The following is an 18,710-nucleotide window of genomic DNA, read 5'->3' as shown; positions in this document are numbered from 1 at the left end:
ATCAGTATCAGGAACGGTGTTGGATTACTCCCAGAGCCCCTACACATACTTACAGTCACTACAACCAGCAAAGTGACTGTCCCATGCTTCTTTCAATCAGGCTCATATTCTTATTTATATAAGAATAGAAATGCTCTAACAGAAAAACATATATGGCTTATTTTCTGCACAGAATAATAAATCTCTTTCCTTTGCAGGGTTACTTGATAAGCTGCGTGTGGAACTGTTACCGATACATTAATGGCAGAAACAACTCGGATGTGTTGGTGTACATTACCACCAATGACACTGCGGTAAGGATGTTAGATCGCAAAGATTTGTCTAATATTATGCATTTAATAGCTTTATTTTATGTTAATTTCTGACTCCTTAGTTAACCATCTTAATTCCTTTGAGAGTCCTCATCTGTTGGTTATGATTAGACTTGAGATTCAACAGACTGGTGTGCTATGGTTACAAATCACACTTATTGCTAAAATACTGGTTTTATTTTATGCATATAATCTGTTAAAGAATCTGTTAAGCATAAACTACAGCTTACCTCGTGGCCCCAGGAATGACCCCCAGTTCTGAGCTCTCCAGTTGTGTGATGATCTGGACAGTGAAGGGACTGATTAGGACCTAGGGATGCCATGGTCTACACCTGCTGTGAAATGTGGATTTAGCTGTAGAAACTGTGATTTAGGACACTCCACATCCGATGTAGTGCTTTACACACTCACAGAGAGGAGCTAAAAGGCAACAAAAGTTCAGTGATTCATCTCCCAGAGCACGATGGGATTGACATGAAAGAAATGAATAAACAGATTTTAACCTCAAAGAATGGAAGGTGTCAGTCCACTTCATAGTATTTTAGTGCTGACATGCGTATGTGCAGGGCATGACTGCTAAGCAATGTCTTGCTTGTTGCAGAAGGCACTGAGGAAATACGAGAAGAAAGAGTCCCTGGAAAGAGCGAGTTCTGTTTGCAGCAGTTATCTCCGTGGAGCTGCTCGGTGCCACCCAAGCTACACACGGAGGGCACTGTGCCAAATCAGTCCCCGGGGTGACTCCACTGGCTTATGTAACGAGGGTCTTTACATCATTTATATAACAGAAAGAGAGCAGCATGAACTTGGTCCTTTGGATCATCTGGGTAAAATTTCAGGATTGCCTTCCTTAGGTTTTTCTAATTGTGGGTGGTCTCCACACGCTGAGGTATTAGACCATCGGCTTTAAACCACTGGAATGAGTGAGTCCTGTGCAGCCACAAGGGCTTAGAAAACTATTACTACTTTTACATGAAAGTTGTAACTCTTGCATAGTTATTTGTCTTCAATACCTGGAGCTTTAGGAAAAGCATAAGAAGTTTTACGGACTATGATCAGAGCTGGCAACCAGGACATTTAGCTATAAAAATATGGGTTTATTGAAAGCTAAGAAGTATTATTACTTTCTTTACTGGAATCTACTTTGAGTAAAACCAGGAGTTTATGTGAAGTAATTTTGATGATAGCTCTTTTGTTCAGCCTGTGAGTAGTTGTAACTCAGCTTCAAACATTGCTAACTCTACAACCCACAGAACTGGCAGGCTCGGTGGTGGGAGAGTGTCAGCTGGATTATCTGGGAAACTAAACTTACCAAGGCTTTTTAAAAGCTACATTAAAACCACCTGCTCCACTGCTGCCTTTACAAAGCAAAAGACTTTGGTTTTCAGAAATGCCTGGTTACCAAAACTCCTCTCGGTACTTTTGTATTTAGTAATTACCAAAGTGCTCTGAGCTGCCTCCTCATCTTTAAAGCACTTGTAAGTGTTTCTGTGAGGAAAGAAAGCCCTTTTATCCCATTTACAGATGACATATTCTTGCACTGAGAGTTTAATCTAACTTTGCTTATCTTGATCTTACAAGACAGCTACGGCAGAGGCAGGTTTTGAGAAAGGCTGTGCATTCCTAGCTAGTGCCCTGACCATTGGACTCTTCTTCTTTCCTCAATATTTACACCTCCTTAATTTGAATATGGTCAGAATCTCTTGCTTTCAGGTATGATGAATTTGTTGGTCATTCTTTCTAAGTTCAATGAGATGATGTTAGATCAGGATCTATAGAAAGAGCTGTTTGGGAATTTATCAGCTAACCAAAAATTCACCAAAAAATTCTTGTTCAGGAGTACAGAAAGGCTCAGGAGCAATGCTGCTGGGGAAGAGTTTCTCAGGCCCAGCCAGAGAGGCAGGAGGAGAGACAGTCACTAACAGCCTGGGTTTTGAATTATTTATTTGGGGTGGAGGCAAGCTTCATTCAAACCCATGTCTGACTGCTTCTCTCCAGTCAGGATGAGCTCCTTCATCCCTAGGTGACACAATCGGTCTCCATTTCTTGCACATCCTTCCCTGACGAGCTCCATAGACACCCACCAGCACGGTGCACTCAGCAATGTGATGGAGGAGCTGATGTGCCCCTGAGCAGCCTCTTTCTTTCTTCTGCTCATTGCTGAGCTTCAGCAAGGAACAACAGTTTGTAGGGTTGAATCCTCATCATTCTCCACTGTGAATCAGAAGATTGTTCTTCCCTCCCTTCATCGCCCCAAATCACAGACTCAAAAAGATTTTTTTTTCTACGTCTACATTGAGAGACATCAGCAAAAACCCCTCTCCACATGACTAAAAAAGTAAGCTCAACACAATTGGATAAAAAGTGGTTTCAAAATGAAGTGAGGAAGAATAGGGCTTTGAAAGTTGAGTGCTGAGGACCTTTGAGAGTTTAGGACTCTTGAAGAAACCTCATGAAATTTTGAAATGCTGTGATAGGTCACTGCTGTCTGTTGAACTGTATAATATTCCAACACTCAACTGTACTTTTGTATTAGAACGATATTTTTTCATTTTTATTGATACTGGGAAACTTCTTTCGGCAGGGCTCCTTCACGCCAACATGCCTTTAAATTATAAACTACAAGTTTCTTAAAAAATCTCTGCCCTCTGCTTTGAAAGAAATGTGTCATTTTTAGAATCAAACCTGCTACCTGAATTCTAACAGAGCTGCAGGTCATATCTGCAGGGCATATTCTTGTCTTCAGGGATGTTTTTTTGATATATACTTATCAGCATTAGCTGAAAGAATACCAATCTGTACAAATAGAAGTGAAAATTAAGCTTAAATATAGGACTGGGCATAATTAATAGCTACAATTTAGAGTAACAAGTTTTAAATATACCCCAACACTTTCACAATCTGAGATCAGATCCCAGCTGCTACCTGCTAATATCCCTTGTACTGCGTAGTAATTAATGCATCTTTTCTACACTCTACACACAAGATTTTTTTTTTTAAAGTTATTAGGTTTGCAAGTGCTAGACACTATTACAAAAAACATTTTGAATGGAGTTTAGATATGGGCTAGAGTATGGGTTATTTTACTGCCAAACTTAAAAGATCTGGTTTATGTATTGGGATGATTAGAAATTCAAAATCTTTCTGCAGTTACATAAATGTTTTCAATGAAGCTAAGAAATTTATTACTACAAATGTTTTATTACTGTGTCTTACAATTTTTTGGGAGAGCTGTCTTCAAAACATATCTTAAAAATGAAATGTATACCTTATTTCTATTATAATTTGCACTCAGGGGAAAAAAGAAATCTCTGCCTTCAATAACAAATCATCAACAAATTCATCCTTGAATTCAAAATTCTATATACCTGCAGGATTTGTACTGAAAATGGAAAAGGAATGGGTAAACCCCTGTCCTCTAATAACTCTAATTGCAGACAATTAAATAGCTATAAACAATTGCATTCGTGCTATGATTACTTGATGATTGTTGTGTGCCATTTTTTGAAGGGAGACCTATGTCTGTTGTAAGAGAAGGCATGTCAGCTACAATAGTTATTCTTATCTCTGGTCTATTGACATCTTTGCAAAATCAAATTCTTGGATCTTCCATTGCCAGATAAATAGAAATTTACTTATACCTCCATAAACATCATTATTTTCCCTCTTCTGACTTTTGAACTAGGAGTTGCCCATTTTACCTGCTCAGAACCCTTGAAAAATATATCTAAGAGTTTCAATTTAAATGGAAATATGACATTAATGACTGAGCTTTTCTCAAGAAGAACAATCAAATCCTTACTAGCTGGGATGCTGTGGCACGAGAGATAGGAAGGGTCCACAGTTTCTTGCTGGCTGCAGCAGCTGTGAACCCTCCTGAGATGTCTGGATTACAGGTCTCTTTCTTAGGAAAGAAGGAAATTTCTTTAATATAGAGCACTAGGATTTGGTTCAAAAGAATAAGAAGCTGTGACTGTATATAATTTGTTCTCCAGTCCAGAAAGTTGTTCTGAAAATAATAACCAGATTATCTTTTGTTTTACTGCATTTCTTAATTTACCACTGGCAAGGTGTGTAAGCACACTTACACATCACATCCAGATTCGATTAGGAGAACGGATAACTCCTTAAGCGCAGCCATGCGGGCCTGCTTCTTGTTCCTATTTCTTTGGCTCTCTGCATTCAGGAAGTCCTTGGTGGGTCTCACAATTAGTTTCCCCGTCTTCTATCTAAAGCAATTCCATCATGACTCTAAATTCATGTTGAGAGTGTACAAGTCTCAACAGCAGTATTCATCCATCTTCTTCTTGGTTGGTCACATGGCGGAAATCTACTGATACGTCCTTCCAAGAGATGAGCTTTTGTGTTTTCTGTCCTCATACAGGACTGCTCTGCCAACGCCAGTTGCTGGCACTCTCCTACCTTCTCTCACACTCCTCGTGAGATCCTCTCTACAGACCCCTCTCTGTTACCAGCCCCCAATTCAGTAATACTTTATCTGAAAAAATATTCAGCTGTGTCTCTGCCTTTCTGCTGCCTAATTTTCATACCACTAGAAGCCATGAGAACACCTTAAGTGTGAACTGATCTGGGGGGGAAATTCCCAGCATAGAAATTTCCAGTCAGTTCCCCCTGATCAAACTGGTTCTTACAAATAATCCTCACAGATCTGAACTGTAACTAACGTGATAGCTACAGTTACCGGCTACCAGATAATCTCATTTTTGTCCCTCAGTGTAAGTGGTTTAAGCCATCCTTTTTGCACGTGTGCCATCTGGAACAAGCGGACATCCTCCCCACTGCAGGCTGTGAACGGGATATTCCTGCTGCCCCTGTTAGGCGAGAGGTCCTCCTTCCGTGGCCCTTGATCGAAGTTTGACACCACATGAATGTACCCGGCTTGGCTACATGAACAGACTGCATTATAGGGTGAGGGGACCAGCTGGTGCTGGGAAGGGAAATGGCCTGGACCCCAGCCGGTGGGAAGATGTGACCCTCTTACGCTGCAGGGGCTGATAATGCCAGGACCTGGGGATCCAGCTGTGTACCTTAGTCACAGCAGAGTCACTTAGGGATGTGGTATCATCCCCCTCCTGTAAGTGTTTTTCCAATACTTCTCCCCACTCAGTTTCTGGAGGTATCTGTAGGAGATTTTGGCGTGGCAGTAAGGTGGGTCCCCTGCAGTGAACCATAGTAACCTGAAGATTATTTTTTCTATTTTCCCAATCTGGGATTGCTTTTTCCTGCCAACTGCTCAGGCACACCATGGATGAACATTAATTTTCTACACTAATTTAAACTGTGACAGCAGTACCATGGAAATGTTCATCCAATTTGGAAAAATTGCCACCATACGAGCGCAGAAGATAACCCGAAGTTAGACATTTTGTTCTCCGGAGCAGGAATAGCTCCTTTGTGCTCTTGGACAGCCAGAGGATTTAATTTTGTTTATTTTTAACTCTCACTGAAGCCAATCAATGGAAGTTTCATCTCCGGTCATACTGCCAGTGGGGATAAAATGTAAAGCTGTAAATCTCTCTTCAAAGTGGGATTTAGATCCTTACGTAGTTTATCAAATCGCTCCAATGGATCCTATCTGACAAACATTTATCCACAATGGTTAATAAGTTACTTGTTTTTTCAATGCAGATACATTCCTTCTGTGGACATGACATCAACTAAGTAGCCTGTAATTAATCTGTCAACACTTTTGTTTGCTCTCCCTTTCTCAAAGCAATAGGAGACCTATTTGAGAAGTGCAGTGTTAGGTCTTTCATTCCTGCTGGACGATTCCTCTGAGCAGAGGAAGAATATTCTTTGGTAAGGTTGGAAGAGCCGTTCTTTGTGTTATTGTGTTATTCTACATGTGTGGAAGGTAATTAGTTTGGCTATGGACAGAGAGAAGGACCCTTGGACTCATGCCAATTAAACGGACTGAAGCGTGAGATGGAGCCCAGAGGCAGACAAACCATGCACAAGAGCTCTTGTTTCTGATTGATAGGTGCTTTGGGACCTCTGATTTCCAGGGTCATGGTACATGTCAGAGTAGAACACAACTTGGAGAAAAATCCTGCTTTATTTTCCATAATGTGGCATAAAAATCCCACAAACTTGGCAATATTCACCAGGTAGCTGGTCTTGCGTGGCAGTTTGTATGCATAACATTATTACAGGGCCACTAGATCAGAGGTATCTTTTTCCAGTAACCATGATCATACTTTAAAGTGAGCGAACACCACAAATGAATACCCCTGGCATGACTCACTCTCTGAGCCCTTCTCAGGGCCTCCAACTGAGTCCAGGCAGAGAAGCTCTGACCTTCCCTAGTGGAAACTCTCTGATAAAACCTGCAACAGGGAAAGCAGGTAAAACGGGAGGCAGAGAAGAGGAAGAAGAAGCAGGGGCAAGAAAAAAAAAAAGGATATAAGCAGAACTACCCAGTGCTTGAAGTAAAGGGAGTGACTAGTTAGTAACCACACGCAATAGTCTACATAAGACCTGGGAGTGTGGTTTAAATGCTGGATCTGTTTTTCTGCAGAATTGCACTTATAAACATTCCCAGAGCAATGTCTTTAATCTTCAAAGGGCTCAGGCTTGACGTGGATGCCAGCATTCATGTCTTGCTAGTGTGCATGTGCAACATGTGCACTTCCTCCTCTTCTGTTTGATTTTGAGTTGCAGAAAATTATGACAGTCTGCATCTGCCAACAAACAACTATTCAGCTGCTCCAGCATTTCGTATTCTACCTGCAATGAAGTCCCGTCCCTTGTCAGTTGTCCTTTAATCTTACTGAAGAGATGGTTTTTTCTTCTTTTTTTTTTTTTTTAACTTTCCCATCTTGTCATCTATACTCAGCTCTTTCTTCCACTGCTTCCTTGTTTATGGAAGGATTTTGTCTTGACATCCAGCATTCCCTGTGGTCTGAATTGCTTCATGCTGTCTGTTTGCTCTGTTGCTTAGTGCTATTTGCTAATCACACTTCTTGTTATAGGTCTCACCTATTACTAGGTAGCTGCTGTCAGAACCCAGCTGTGCTGTTTGGAACAGGCTATTAATGGTGTCAATTTGGAGCAAATACCCTCTTAAGTTTAAAAATAAGATTTCCAAAACATTTTCACTTGTCATTACAGTCATTAAAGTTACTTACAAGTTAAATTACAAGATCAAAATATACATGTTTATCTATTTTCCCCAGTAGATTTTTATTTTAAACACAAAAACTGGTTTTATGTTTGCAGCTCAAATACCAGAATTATTCTAATACATGACAATTAGTAAGAGATTTGTAACAGAAATAGACAAATCTGTTCTCAGTGTTCATAATTAGATTAAAAAGAAGACATGAAATGGGAATGTGTAATTTAAATCTTCCAAATCTTTTTGGATTCACTAATTGGGAGTGTTGCAATGTAGGAAAAACCACAGTATTTATAAATTTGCAGTGTTTCTTTACAGACTCTTTTTTTCTAACAGGGTTGATTCATTACCATCTGGCAGCTGCTGTTTTCTGGGCTTCAAAAAACAAGTCAAAGTCTTCAGTATAATTCCAAGGATATGTATCAGTGCGGCAAAAGCCGATGACAACTTAAATCCCTGTTGCCAAGGATATATGGGTGTACAAGCTGAGCCATGTGTGAATTTTCCAGGTCAGGCTCAAGTCGTAGTTACACTGTGCAAAGAAGGATGGGGAAGGCCTGAATTCACTCAGGCAGGTATTGCTCAAACAGGGAAATGCAGCAGGGTGCAAGAGGAGAAGTGCCAGCAGCAGTTAGCCGTGCTGTGGCTTTATAGCCATACAGTTGGCCCACACTAGAAGCCCTGCCCTTCTGCAGAACTGCTCTTCCCAGAGGCGGTCCTGCCTTCAGCTCCAGCGCTAGCTCATCTGCTATCTTTGCATTGCATCCCCTTGCACAGTGCGAGCCCGGCCTTTGCCAAGCGGAGGAGGAACTCCTCACACACCCCAGTCCCTCCAGCCCCGAGCCTCTCTGCGAAACTTACCCAAACCCACAAACTACGCAGATGCAGAAAGAACCCTCAGTTAGGTGGGAGGGAGCTGCTGCAGCTGGTGGTTCAGCAGGTGGCATTGTTCTCTTAGAGATTGTGCAAAAGCAATGCTGGGCTCCCTACCAGGGAGGAGCACCCAGCTGCGGTTGTTTTGCTGAGGGTGTGACAATAATTGAAAGGTCCGGCTTCCTGAGGTTATTAATGGCTTCTGGTGATTTCTGGACCATTCTTTCAGTCTGGTGATTTCAATTCACTTTAATGGCTCCCACAGAGCAACTGCACTCTTCCCAAGCGTCCCTCAGGACACTTTATGGCCACAGGACTGTCCGCTGTGGTCCGTCCTGAACTGCACAGCACTTGTGGTTTTGGTCCTCTGTCTTACAAGCAGTGAGGAAAGCAAGGTCTGCTTTAAATGAACTCTGTGACAAACACTCAACTGCAGAAAGAACACGGCTGAGTGGGCATTCATGTACCAAATTTAGAAGTTTCCGGTTGACAGGTGCTTTACAGATGTGATTTACTAACATTAATGGATTTTTATATAAACGTAAGACACTTCCTTCAAGCTGTCAGTTCATCACCTTTCATGACACTAGTCCTTTGCAGTTTTAACACAGTATTATAATAATTTGGTTATAAACAAAGGCTTCCCTTCATCATTCTCTAGGAAATGCCTAAATACATTGCATTTGGCAATATGGCAATATTATGCCTTACTTTTTAATAGTGATACCAAAAGAATGTGTTTGTATAAAAATAAAAATTAGTGAAAAATATGTATGGAAGACAGAACTGGAGATTGATCATCTCAAAATCCCAGATCTTACTGCTCCCAAAAGTTATGATCAGACTTTAAAATCTACCTCCAAACTTTACAACTGGCCCATCTCTCTGTTGTGGTGCTCAAAGACTGACATTGCGTCACCCCATGTCCCTAGGCATATAGATAGGGAAAAATGGTCCATCTGGTGAGATGAAGATAAGACAGAAGCCTTTCCAGCAATATCTGTAATGCAAGCATGGCTGTGATAACCCCGCTCTTGGGAGACAACCAGTCCTGTTAAACAATTTGGCTGCCCCATGTGAGCTATTCCTATGTTCCTGTTTTGTTAACTCTTGAGTGGGATACATGATGTGATCGTAAGAGGAGATAAGGTTAGAAAGAGATGCAGATTAGTAATTTAAAAGTCCATCAAAATCTTAGTGCTCTGCCACAGTCTCTGCACTCAGGACAACACATCAACGATTAGTTACACAGAGTCAAAGTATACTTCCAGTCTTCAGTACTGATGACACGCAGGCAAGTACACCCTGAGAAAGCATGTGCTCATCCAGCAAATGCTCATTTTGAAAAAAATTAAGGAAAAATTGAAAACATAAATATGTTCTGTCCGTACAAAATCATGATGCGCGACCAAAGATGCAGCAGTAGAGGGCTGGCCAAGACGTAGGAAAGACTTCTGTGGCCTGAGGTGGACTATCCCTCCATGCATTTGAATGGAGAGGGTAATTACACCATTATTCTGGATGACTTTTATGAGGTTGCACATGATGGAAAAAGACAATAGCTTCCTGAATCCAATTTTCTTCCCACGCAAGGGTAATCACAATCTATCCCTAAATATTGCTGTGTCCTAGTAATATATACATTTATTCCTCTATCCGGAGTGCTGAAAACATTGTGCTGCTTCATTACAGAAATCCATAAACTCGTGTAAAGTTTCTTAAATAGTGTCTTGGAGAGCTGGTGGCTTGGAATAAACAAGCAGTTTTGTCAAAGGAAAAAACCCATACCAACTCTAACTTTGCACAGATGATTTTGCAGCATTGAGGCCTGCTTCACTGAATGGGGTTATAAATTATCTCTGAGCTGTTCTGCTTCCAGTTACTCCATCTGTAAACATTCTAGTGTGGTTTCTAAAGGAAATGCATACATACAAAACATGAAAATACTTCCTGTCCATGTTGAGAGGAAGGTTTCTTGGGATTTATTTGACAGACAACATATCATGAAACCCTTAAATAGTAATTAACTAGCACGTTTTGGACAAACTTTTCACGCAAAAGCATCTGTGCATAAGGCAAAGTAAAACTTTTCTCATTTCATATTAAATATGATTTGGCTCGGATATGAAGCTTTGGTGCTATACCCAGGGCTTTTTTGTCTGGGGGCAGGGGAAGGAGAAAAAGAAAGATGGGAAAGTTTTTTTGTAAACATTGCTATATCTGACTTCCTCAGAAACAGTTGCTTTGACTGGACTCATTTGACCAAAGCAGCCATTTACATTGTAAACAGCCACCTCTGAAGCAGATATTTATAAGCATTTATTTATAAGAATTGCTTCTAAAGGGCAGTTGATCTCATCTGGAAGAACATCTAACACAGGTCAGGTGGGTGAAAGTGCCTGCCGCTCTCCTGAGCATGAAGGAAGCTTCATCCAGATGGAGGTCAGCTCCCTCCTGACTGTAATGCTTCTCCACATGCCTGGTCTTGGAGCTCTCTCTTCAGCCTGGACCCAAAACTGTCAAGTGAGTTTCTTAGTATGAAGAAATTAACTGCGGACCACACTGCAGGGGAGCAAGAATCCTTAATGGGATGAAAGAGGGACAGAACAAGAGAGAACATGGTAGAGGTCTTTAAAATCATGAGTGGCAGAGGAGGTAAAGGAGGAATAACTGCTCACTGTCTTAGCAAAAGAACTAGGGGACATCCAATGAAATAGCTAGTGGCAGGTTTCATAGCAAACCAAAGAAGGTATTTCTTCATGTAACACCTAGATTAGCTGTGGGACTGCTTACCACAGGACATTGCAGGTGCTAAAAGTCAACATGGGTTCAAATGCAGGCTAGAAAAATCAGTGGAAGAAAAATTACTATAAGACATGACCAGTAATTCAGCAAGTCCTGGACATTCAAATTTCTGACAGTTTGGAGAATATTCTGGGCCAGTCGTGACTATATATGCTTGCACTGCTCTTTCTTCATTTCTTTTATTGTTCTGTCTTGCACTTCTATTTCTTCATCATCCATCACTAATTGCTGTGATCTGGATGGACCTTTCAGCTGATGCAGTAGAGCTGTTGCTACATGCATGTGCTTAGCTGCAGCATGATGAAAGCTAATACCTACTTCTTTCTCCAGCGCTTATCTTGAATGCAACATTTGACTGCTTCTCACCACAGAATTATTATTATTATTCCTGTTTCTTCACTACTAGGAAAAGGTCCCTCTTCTCCTGAAGGCTGTCAGTCTTTTCATACAGTCAGTGTAAAGTGTGTCTTCATGCTAAGGGGTTAAACAGAAAACTCTGAATTCTCAATGGATTTAGTTTTAATACTTCCTAACTGTCTCAGTCACTCTCTCTCCCTTGATAATCTGAGTGTGCATGATCTACTATTCTTCAGGGCCAAATATTACCTACTTTTCTGAAATTACCTCAGAGATGACCAGATCAGATGACTCAAAGGTGCAGTTTGCACCTGCAGTTTATGAACTGAATTTTTAAAAGTAGCAGAAGACCTTGGGTGACTCACTTCTGAGACATCTGAAAAGCCTGGGGCTTAAAAACTCCTGGGCATCCATTGTAGAAAAAACACATTTCTTCAGAAACTCTTGATAAACACTACTTCTTCTCACACTACGTACTGGAACGTTAGAAACTTTTGAAGAGTCTGCCTCAATAAAATCAGTATATATAGTAACTTCCAGTAAATTTTGTACAGGAAATAAAACATGTGCTACATTAATAGGCTTATTTTCTTTCATATAAAATACAAAATTAATTATATAATCAGTGATATTTACATATAGTCCAGTGCTTATTGTCATACATAGTACTAAAGGAAATAGCTGCCACCTGGTGCTTGAGCCTCCAAAACAGAGCTCTACTAAGAAGATCTGGATTTCTGAAAATTTTAAGCAAAAAATACATCTTAATTTTACATTTTCCTCTGTAATCTCAGACTTCTCAGAAGAAAACCACATTGTCAAACTTGACAGGAAAACGTTGGAAAGAGAGAATTATTCTCAGCATTTCCTGCATACAGAGTGAAGCAATCAGCCGGCTATAGCTGTTTATGCACACAGAAATCTTCTGTTTTCCCCAGGTGATCTCCATAATATTTGCGTAGTCAAGAACCCAACAGTACACGAGGGCTGTTGGGACTATCTTGAACTGGAGAGGTGGTCACGTCGGCAGCCTTCCCTCTAGAGTTGTTTGTAGGCTTGCTGCTTGCTTCACTGCAGCTGAGCATGGTTTAGGTTGCAGTTAATGGCTCCTCAAACCACCGCAGCTGTGGGAGGAAATTCCACTCCTCTTGGCTGGGTGAATGACAGGAAAGCAGGGAAGTAAACATAAAATTAGTAAATGTGATTGCATACCATTAAACGCTCTCCAAACCACACAACGGTATCAGATTGGTACAAGTCGGTGGTTGGTCTCGAGCTGGAATCACTGAGATGAAATGAACCTGGAGTAGAGGACTGGTGCAACTAGGCATGTGCTGCTTAAAACCTCATCTTTCAATTCAGTTGTCTCTGAACCTGGCACATCAGCCCTATGCAACATCGAGGAGAAAATTTATCCTGAATTAGGAAAGGAAAGGCATGCGGTGACTGTATTTCAGCCTGCAGCTGTGTCAGTGTTTGTCCCATCACCAGGCCAGGGGCTGCACGTTGTACAGTGGCTCCCAGACAAGGAAATTCCTGTGGTTCAGCACTTTTACCTGTGAAACAGTCCAGCACTGCCTCTGGCATCCTCTCGCCATCTGCCTACCACTATTCACTTTGTGGTTACTCTCCCTCCCTTTTTAAGCAAACAGAGAATAAGGCCTGAACCCACTGACACTTTGTATATGTGAGCTGTGTGAAAGAAAAGGCTCCTTTTGCCCTCTCTCCCTTTGCTTCCTGCATATTCACATAGGCCTCCCATAAGGATTCCTGGTAGTAGTTTGGGTGTCTGAAATGTAAAGGTCACTTCTGCAGGAGAATGATACATAATGCATACATAGCTGTGGTGAAGAGGTTGGGGTAACATGAAATTATGCAATTCCCCCCAAAAAAACACCTTTGGGCCAAGATTAATTCCAAACTGTTTGAATATACAAGTATTTGCCTGTGTTTCTTCTTAGGCATATTTCTAAGCAATGTCTTTAAAAACTTATTCTCCAAAACCAGATTAACCAGGATGTAAAAAATAAGAAATGACATATGCTTATATTAACTGAATATGTTATAGCCATTGGCAAACTTGTATGCTAATTATTTCTTCCAGAGAAGGTCATCCTGTATCATGTGCTTTATAATAGAGAGATGCTTATGTAATACAATTATCCAAACCACTTGGATGACACCAGCTAAGTCAGGACCAGGATTTCTTATGGGTCAGTTCTGGATTATTTCTGCGTATTATACAACAAGACTGCTTATCATAAAATGCTTAAATGGTATTGGGAGCAAAGCCCAGCACCCAGGACTCCCTGTCCCACTTCAGCACCCTAACCATGGGGCTACATAGCCACACTTTCTCCTATTTTCTTTCTTTCCCAATGGATTCTTGCATACTTGGCTTCACTGTGACAACGGGAGGGTGGAAAATGGTCCTTCCAACCTAACTGAAAACCTTGTGTCTGGAGCATTCATATGGCAGATAGGAGCTGTGGGTTTGAACCCTCTTGGTTTGGGAGCCCCTAGAGCTCTGATCTCAGAGCCTCTATGCAATGCTTTTATCACCAGACAACTATACAAACAGGGAATAATGTCACCTCCTCCTCTGGCTGCATATTAAAGAATGATGTTAAAATGCTACATGGTTCTTAAATACAGTTATAGGGGTTGTGAAAGAAGTTAGGAGCTTCTGTCCTTTGGATTTTAGGCATCCTACAGGACTGAACCCTACAACCATCTAATCTTCCAACCTTGTTTGCTGGTCTACTGATAAAAAGCCAGAACTTTTCACAGGAATCACTGAGTTCCAAAAAATGGGAGTCCTTCGTACTTACTTTTTATAATAACGTGTCAGTGACAATCTCAAACACTCTGTAAACATCAGTCCCAGAGCATCCAGGGGAACTAACATACATTTTTCTCAATTCACAACAAACAAGCAAGGAAATGCTCAAATGTAGTGCCTAGGAAGCAAAATGCATCAGTTGTCCTAGCGGATATTCTGCCTTTGGGATACCATGGACCTAAAATATGTATGTATTTCTGTTCTTCATGAATTATTTTAGACTGCATCCATTCTAATTAGGTTCTTAGATAAGACTCAATAGTGAGTTTCTGTCTATTTTTCCAGTTTCTGAATTCACCCTTTGGCTCAGTGACTGGCTTCCATTTTATGTCTCTGGAGAGCATAACGTATTGCCTGAATAACTCTGCTGTTTTATGTCCAAGGCACTTATCTGCTTCCATTAAACCATGCTGAGATTTAAAATTAACACAAGAGAAGGGAAAACTACTCTGATCCAGATTTTCATCTCAGCTACTTTGGTATAAATTCAATGATTAAAATTCTAATGGAATTCTCTTTTCCTTGAGATTTTTCTAAACTGTTAACCATTTCAACAGTAAACGGTTAAAAGCTGAGATAATTCAGGTTTTATCATATTTCTCCCTTTTGCCAAAATAGACTTAATTGAGAAAAGATGGAAAAATTATTAAGGGAAAGTAATGGGCTGAAACCCTGTTCGTGTCAAAAATAATTAAAAGGTAGTCTTACAGAGGCAGAATTGCAAGATTTGTAATTATAGAGTGGTTGAAGAGTTATTCAAACTGTCATGGAAGCTGAAGGATGATTATTTAGACTTACAGTTGACAGATGATTAAGTAACAGTAACAAAACCACATTGACTGAAAGTAAAACAGTTAAATTAGTTTAAAGGACTTTTACTATACTAATGACGTGAGATACTTGGGGTCCCAGCTGGCACCATGTATTCCACAAACTCCAAGTGCTTTCTTCCATGTGTTGTCCATCACATTCATTCATCTTAACCTTTGTTTAATATCCTGTCCATATTTTTGTCTAACTCAAACACTGCTAGGAAAAGGTAGTAATTTTGAATGCCGCTCATTCTGCACTTACTATTTTTTATCACTATTCTGTTCATGTCAGTGAATGCAAGATCAGGACATTTAAATATTTAAACACAAAAATGTGTGGGGAGTAAGCCTGTAAAGTTGTCAGTGATAGAACTGTTCAGACAAATAACCTTTGCCAGCAATAAAGTGACCCTAAACCTTACAGACATTTGGCAAATAGTCTTTAGCCTTCCACTGTAGATATTTTCTTGTGAAACTTCTGAACCTTTTCCGTGGTCTTCCCAGTTCATACCCCACATACCTTGAATATTCCTATAGAAATCCATATGCCTTAGGATTTAGCCAGTGGCTTCTCCAAAATGGCTCCTGTCGGCATTCCTATTTCCCCTCGCTTCTTGTTGAACTGTTGATAAGTGAGAAAGCGTCTTCGGAGGGTCCTTGGGGCCATTAACTCACACATGAGTTTTGGGTCCATAGAGCAAAGGGGAGTGTTCACCTCCCAAGAGGTAAATGCCTCACCAGGAGGCTGTTCTCCTACCAGACAGATTTTGTTTCATACAGGAGTGAAGGGAATGAAGAAACTCACTCATATCAGTAAATCCTCCAGGAGACCTACTGCAAATGACAGTAACCTCAATACTGAAGTAATAATACCGATGTAACTACAGTAGTCTTAGGACACATTGATCTAAAAGAGGATCAGAGCACAGGAAGAGGTGTCGTCCTTTATTAATCAGCTCGTAGACCTGGAAGATGGACAGCTTTTTGGATTGCGTCTGCTGTGATTTCTTATCACGCCTGATGAAATGGACTCTGAACCTGAAAGGAAAGGACCACAGTTTGGGGCTTAGCGTTACAAGAATGCAATAAGACAGCTAAATGTTCACCAAGTGAACTTGATTCATTTTCAGAGTCATCTGTAGATCAGATTTAATTACTAATCATATTGCTTCATAATCAACTAATGAACATGTTTCAGTACATTTGAGAAACTAGTGCCTTTTTTAGTAACACAAGGATTTTACTACAAACCCTGTTATTAAACTAATGATTGGCACTAGGGAGAGGATCTCAACTGTAGTGTTATTCACAGTTTACATGCTATAGTGGTGTGATTTACTGAAGTTACATTGCAAAATATATTTATGATTTTTGTCACAATATTTATTTGAAGTTCTATATGTTGTCCTAATTTCAGTAGATAAGTAGTCTGCCATAAGCTGTTTGCACCCTTTAAAGTTGACATAATTTATTAAATGCTTTTCAATACAAGTTTTTTTAGATTAAGTAGTGGATGTGTGCATAGTATAGTGCATTTACAAGCTCAAACATATGGTATTAATAAAGAGTGATGGCTCTGACAATTTCCTTTTCTAAATAATGAAACTTTTTTGATTAAGGGCTGAAGATGCCAAGGTAGCCCTTCTGTAATCTAACAAACATGTGCAGATGTACTTGAATACATGGTCACCAACGCATGTCTGTAAACTCCCATCAGTATAATGTGAATCACCCTTGGAACTATCCCACAAAAGCCTGACCCAAAGTCTATTTAAATCTGTAGAAAGACTCCCACTGATTTTGTTATGTTGTGGATGAGGTCCAAAAGGGATGATCACGGATGTTTCTTTGCAGAAGGCAGGTTATCAACTTCTTTAAGAACTGGTGAAATCCACTCATGGCAAAACTTCCATTGACTTTATTGAGATCAGGATTTTCCCTATGTATGTTTAGACAATCAGCTTTATGCGCTCTTTAATGACCAAGAAGCGATGCTGATAAATCTGCAAATTCCATCACTAATAATTGATCTTCAGCTGCATAAAGTATCTCTGCCAGTGCACTACAACTGATATTCTTACACAATATTGAGATATTTTAGGGAATGTACACTCATTCTTCATTCAGATATCTATTTTATGCTCCGTCCCTACTGGGATTCACAGACCAAGTGCTCCTTTGCCTTTTCACATGCAAGCTAATTAATGTCAATGCTGGTGCCATTAAAAATTGCATGATAGCTAGCATGCTTGCCTAAAGTAGAAGTCTTGGTTCAAATCCCTCCTCTGCCTTGTGTGGCCTGAACTTGCATCTCCCATATCCCAGGAAGCTGCCTGGACTCCTATGAATGGGGATGATATATAATTAAAGCTCTCCTAATTTCTATCAGATGTTTAAGTATCCTTACTTAACTACTTAAACTACATACCCTACTGAAGGGCTTATAGGAATGTGGGTCTTCCTTCTCATGGCTGAGTGCCCCAGAAGCACAGAACTGGAGATTTATTTAGACATTGGGTAATTTGTTCTCCCTTTGCTTTCTTTCTCCCCACCCTGAAATAATTATTAGCTCTTCCAGGGAGACCTCAGAAAGAGAGGTTTTTGGGACTTTTCTCACTCTGACTTAGCAGTTTGAGCACTCCTCCAGGAGACATGGTTTAAGCACTCTTGACAGAGGAGAGCTGCAGAATAAGCAGCTACTGTCACTGCCAGATTGAACAAATTCAGGTACCAGCAACCAGGTCTTCGGCTGAAATCAAGCTGTCACTGGAGTCAATAAGAAATGAGAAGAAATCACGTTTTCTTTTGTGATGAAAACAGGCCCACAAATTGAAAAGGAGGAACTTCAAGCTAATACTGTTTCATTTTCTAACTATTCTGCTTCTGCTTACTAATTTACTCTTTTTTGTTATTTTTTAGGACAAGGCCTTAGGGGTTTTCTTTTCTGTAAATTTTATCAGCTGGCTTCTTTTTAAAAAATATAACCTTTTTTTCCTTTCCTGCAGGTCTTGTTGCCACCATATGATGATCCTGTGAACGGAGCTGCTAAAGATCCACCACCACCTTATGTGTCAGCATAAATGAGAGGGTGCTGTGTACCTAGGGAGGATAGCTTTACTTTTCAGACATCGGAGCAATAGTTTGATAATTTCACTTCCAGGATATAACTTCTATGGGTTATACATTGCTGTTTTGCTGACATATTGAAACCTAAATTGTATGATTAAAATTCTGTAGATAGTTTTAATAATTTGCTGCAACTATAGTAGTGTTTCAGAAACTAGTGAACTAGTTTCAGAACAATTCTGGGTAGTGCTAAGGTTACAGTAGTAGCTTTTTCCACCATGTCTGACATGCAGTGCTAGAGAACGTAGAACTTTGCATTCTCAACCAGGTTCAGAGTGTAACTTTTTTTTTTTTTAATTTGTAAAACTTCCAAAGCATTATAAATGTGTTTCTCAGATGCCCATTTTCACCTTCAGAATACAGACCAAGTCCAAAAAAGTGACATTCCACTTCATTCCTGTTCTGCAAGAATTTATTAAGTTATTACACATGAAGGATGATGATTGCAA

At 40.2% G+C, this 18,710-nt stretch overlaps 1 protein-coding gene across 1 annotated transcript in view; it reads left to right on the top strand.

Moving 5' to 3' along the window:
- Positions 1–18,215, top strand: part of LAPTM4B (lysosomal protein transmembrane 4 beta) — a 59,880-nt gene extending 41,665 nt beyond the window's left edge. The window contains exons 6-7 of the mRNA XM_050890859.1: positions 198–293; positions 18,141–18,215. Coding sequence (XP_050746816.1) covers positions 198–293; positions 18,141–18,215 — 171 coding nt within the window. The remainder of the gene's footprint in view (positions 1–197; positions 294–18,140) is intronic.
- Positions 18,216–18,710: the final 495 nt, after the last annotated feature.

This window comes from Gymnogyps californianus, chromosome 2 (genome assembly GCF_018139145.2).
Source record: "Gymnogyps californianus isolate 813 chromosome 2, ASM1813914v2, whole genome shotgun sequence".
NCBI classification, from domain to species: domain Eukaryota; kingdom Metazoa; phylum Chordata; class Aves; order Accipitriformes; family Cathartidae; genus Gymnogyps; species Gymnogyps californianus.
Note: the sequence above shows the minus strand (reverse complement) of the source record. Positions and strands in the feature narration are given on the sequence as shown.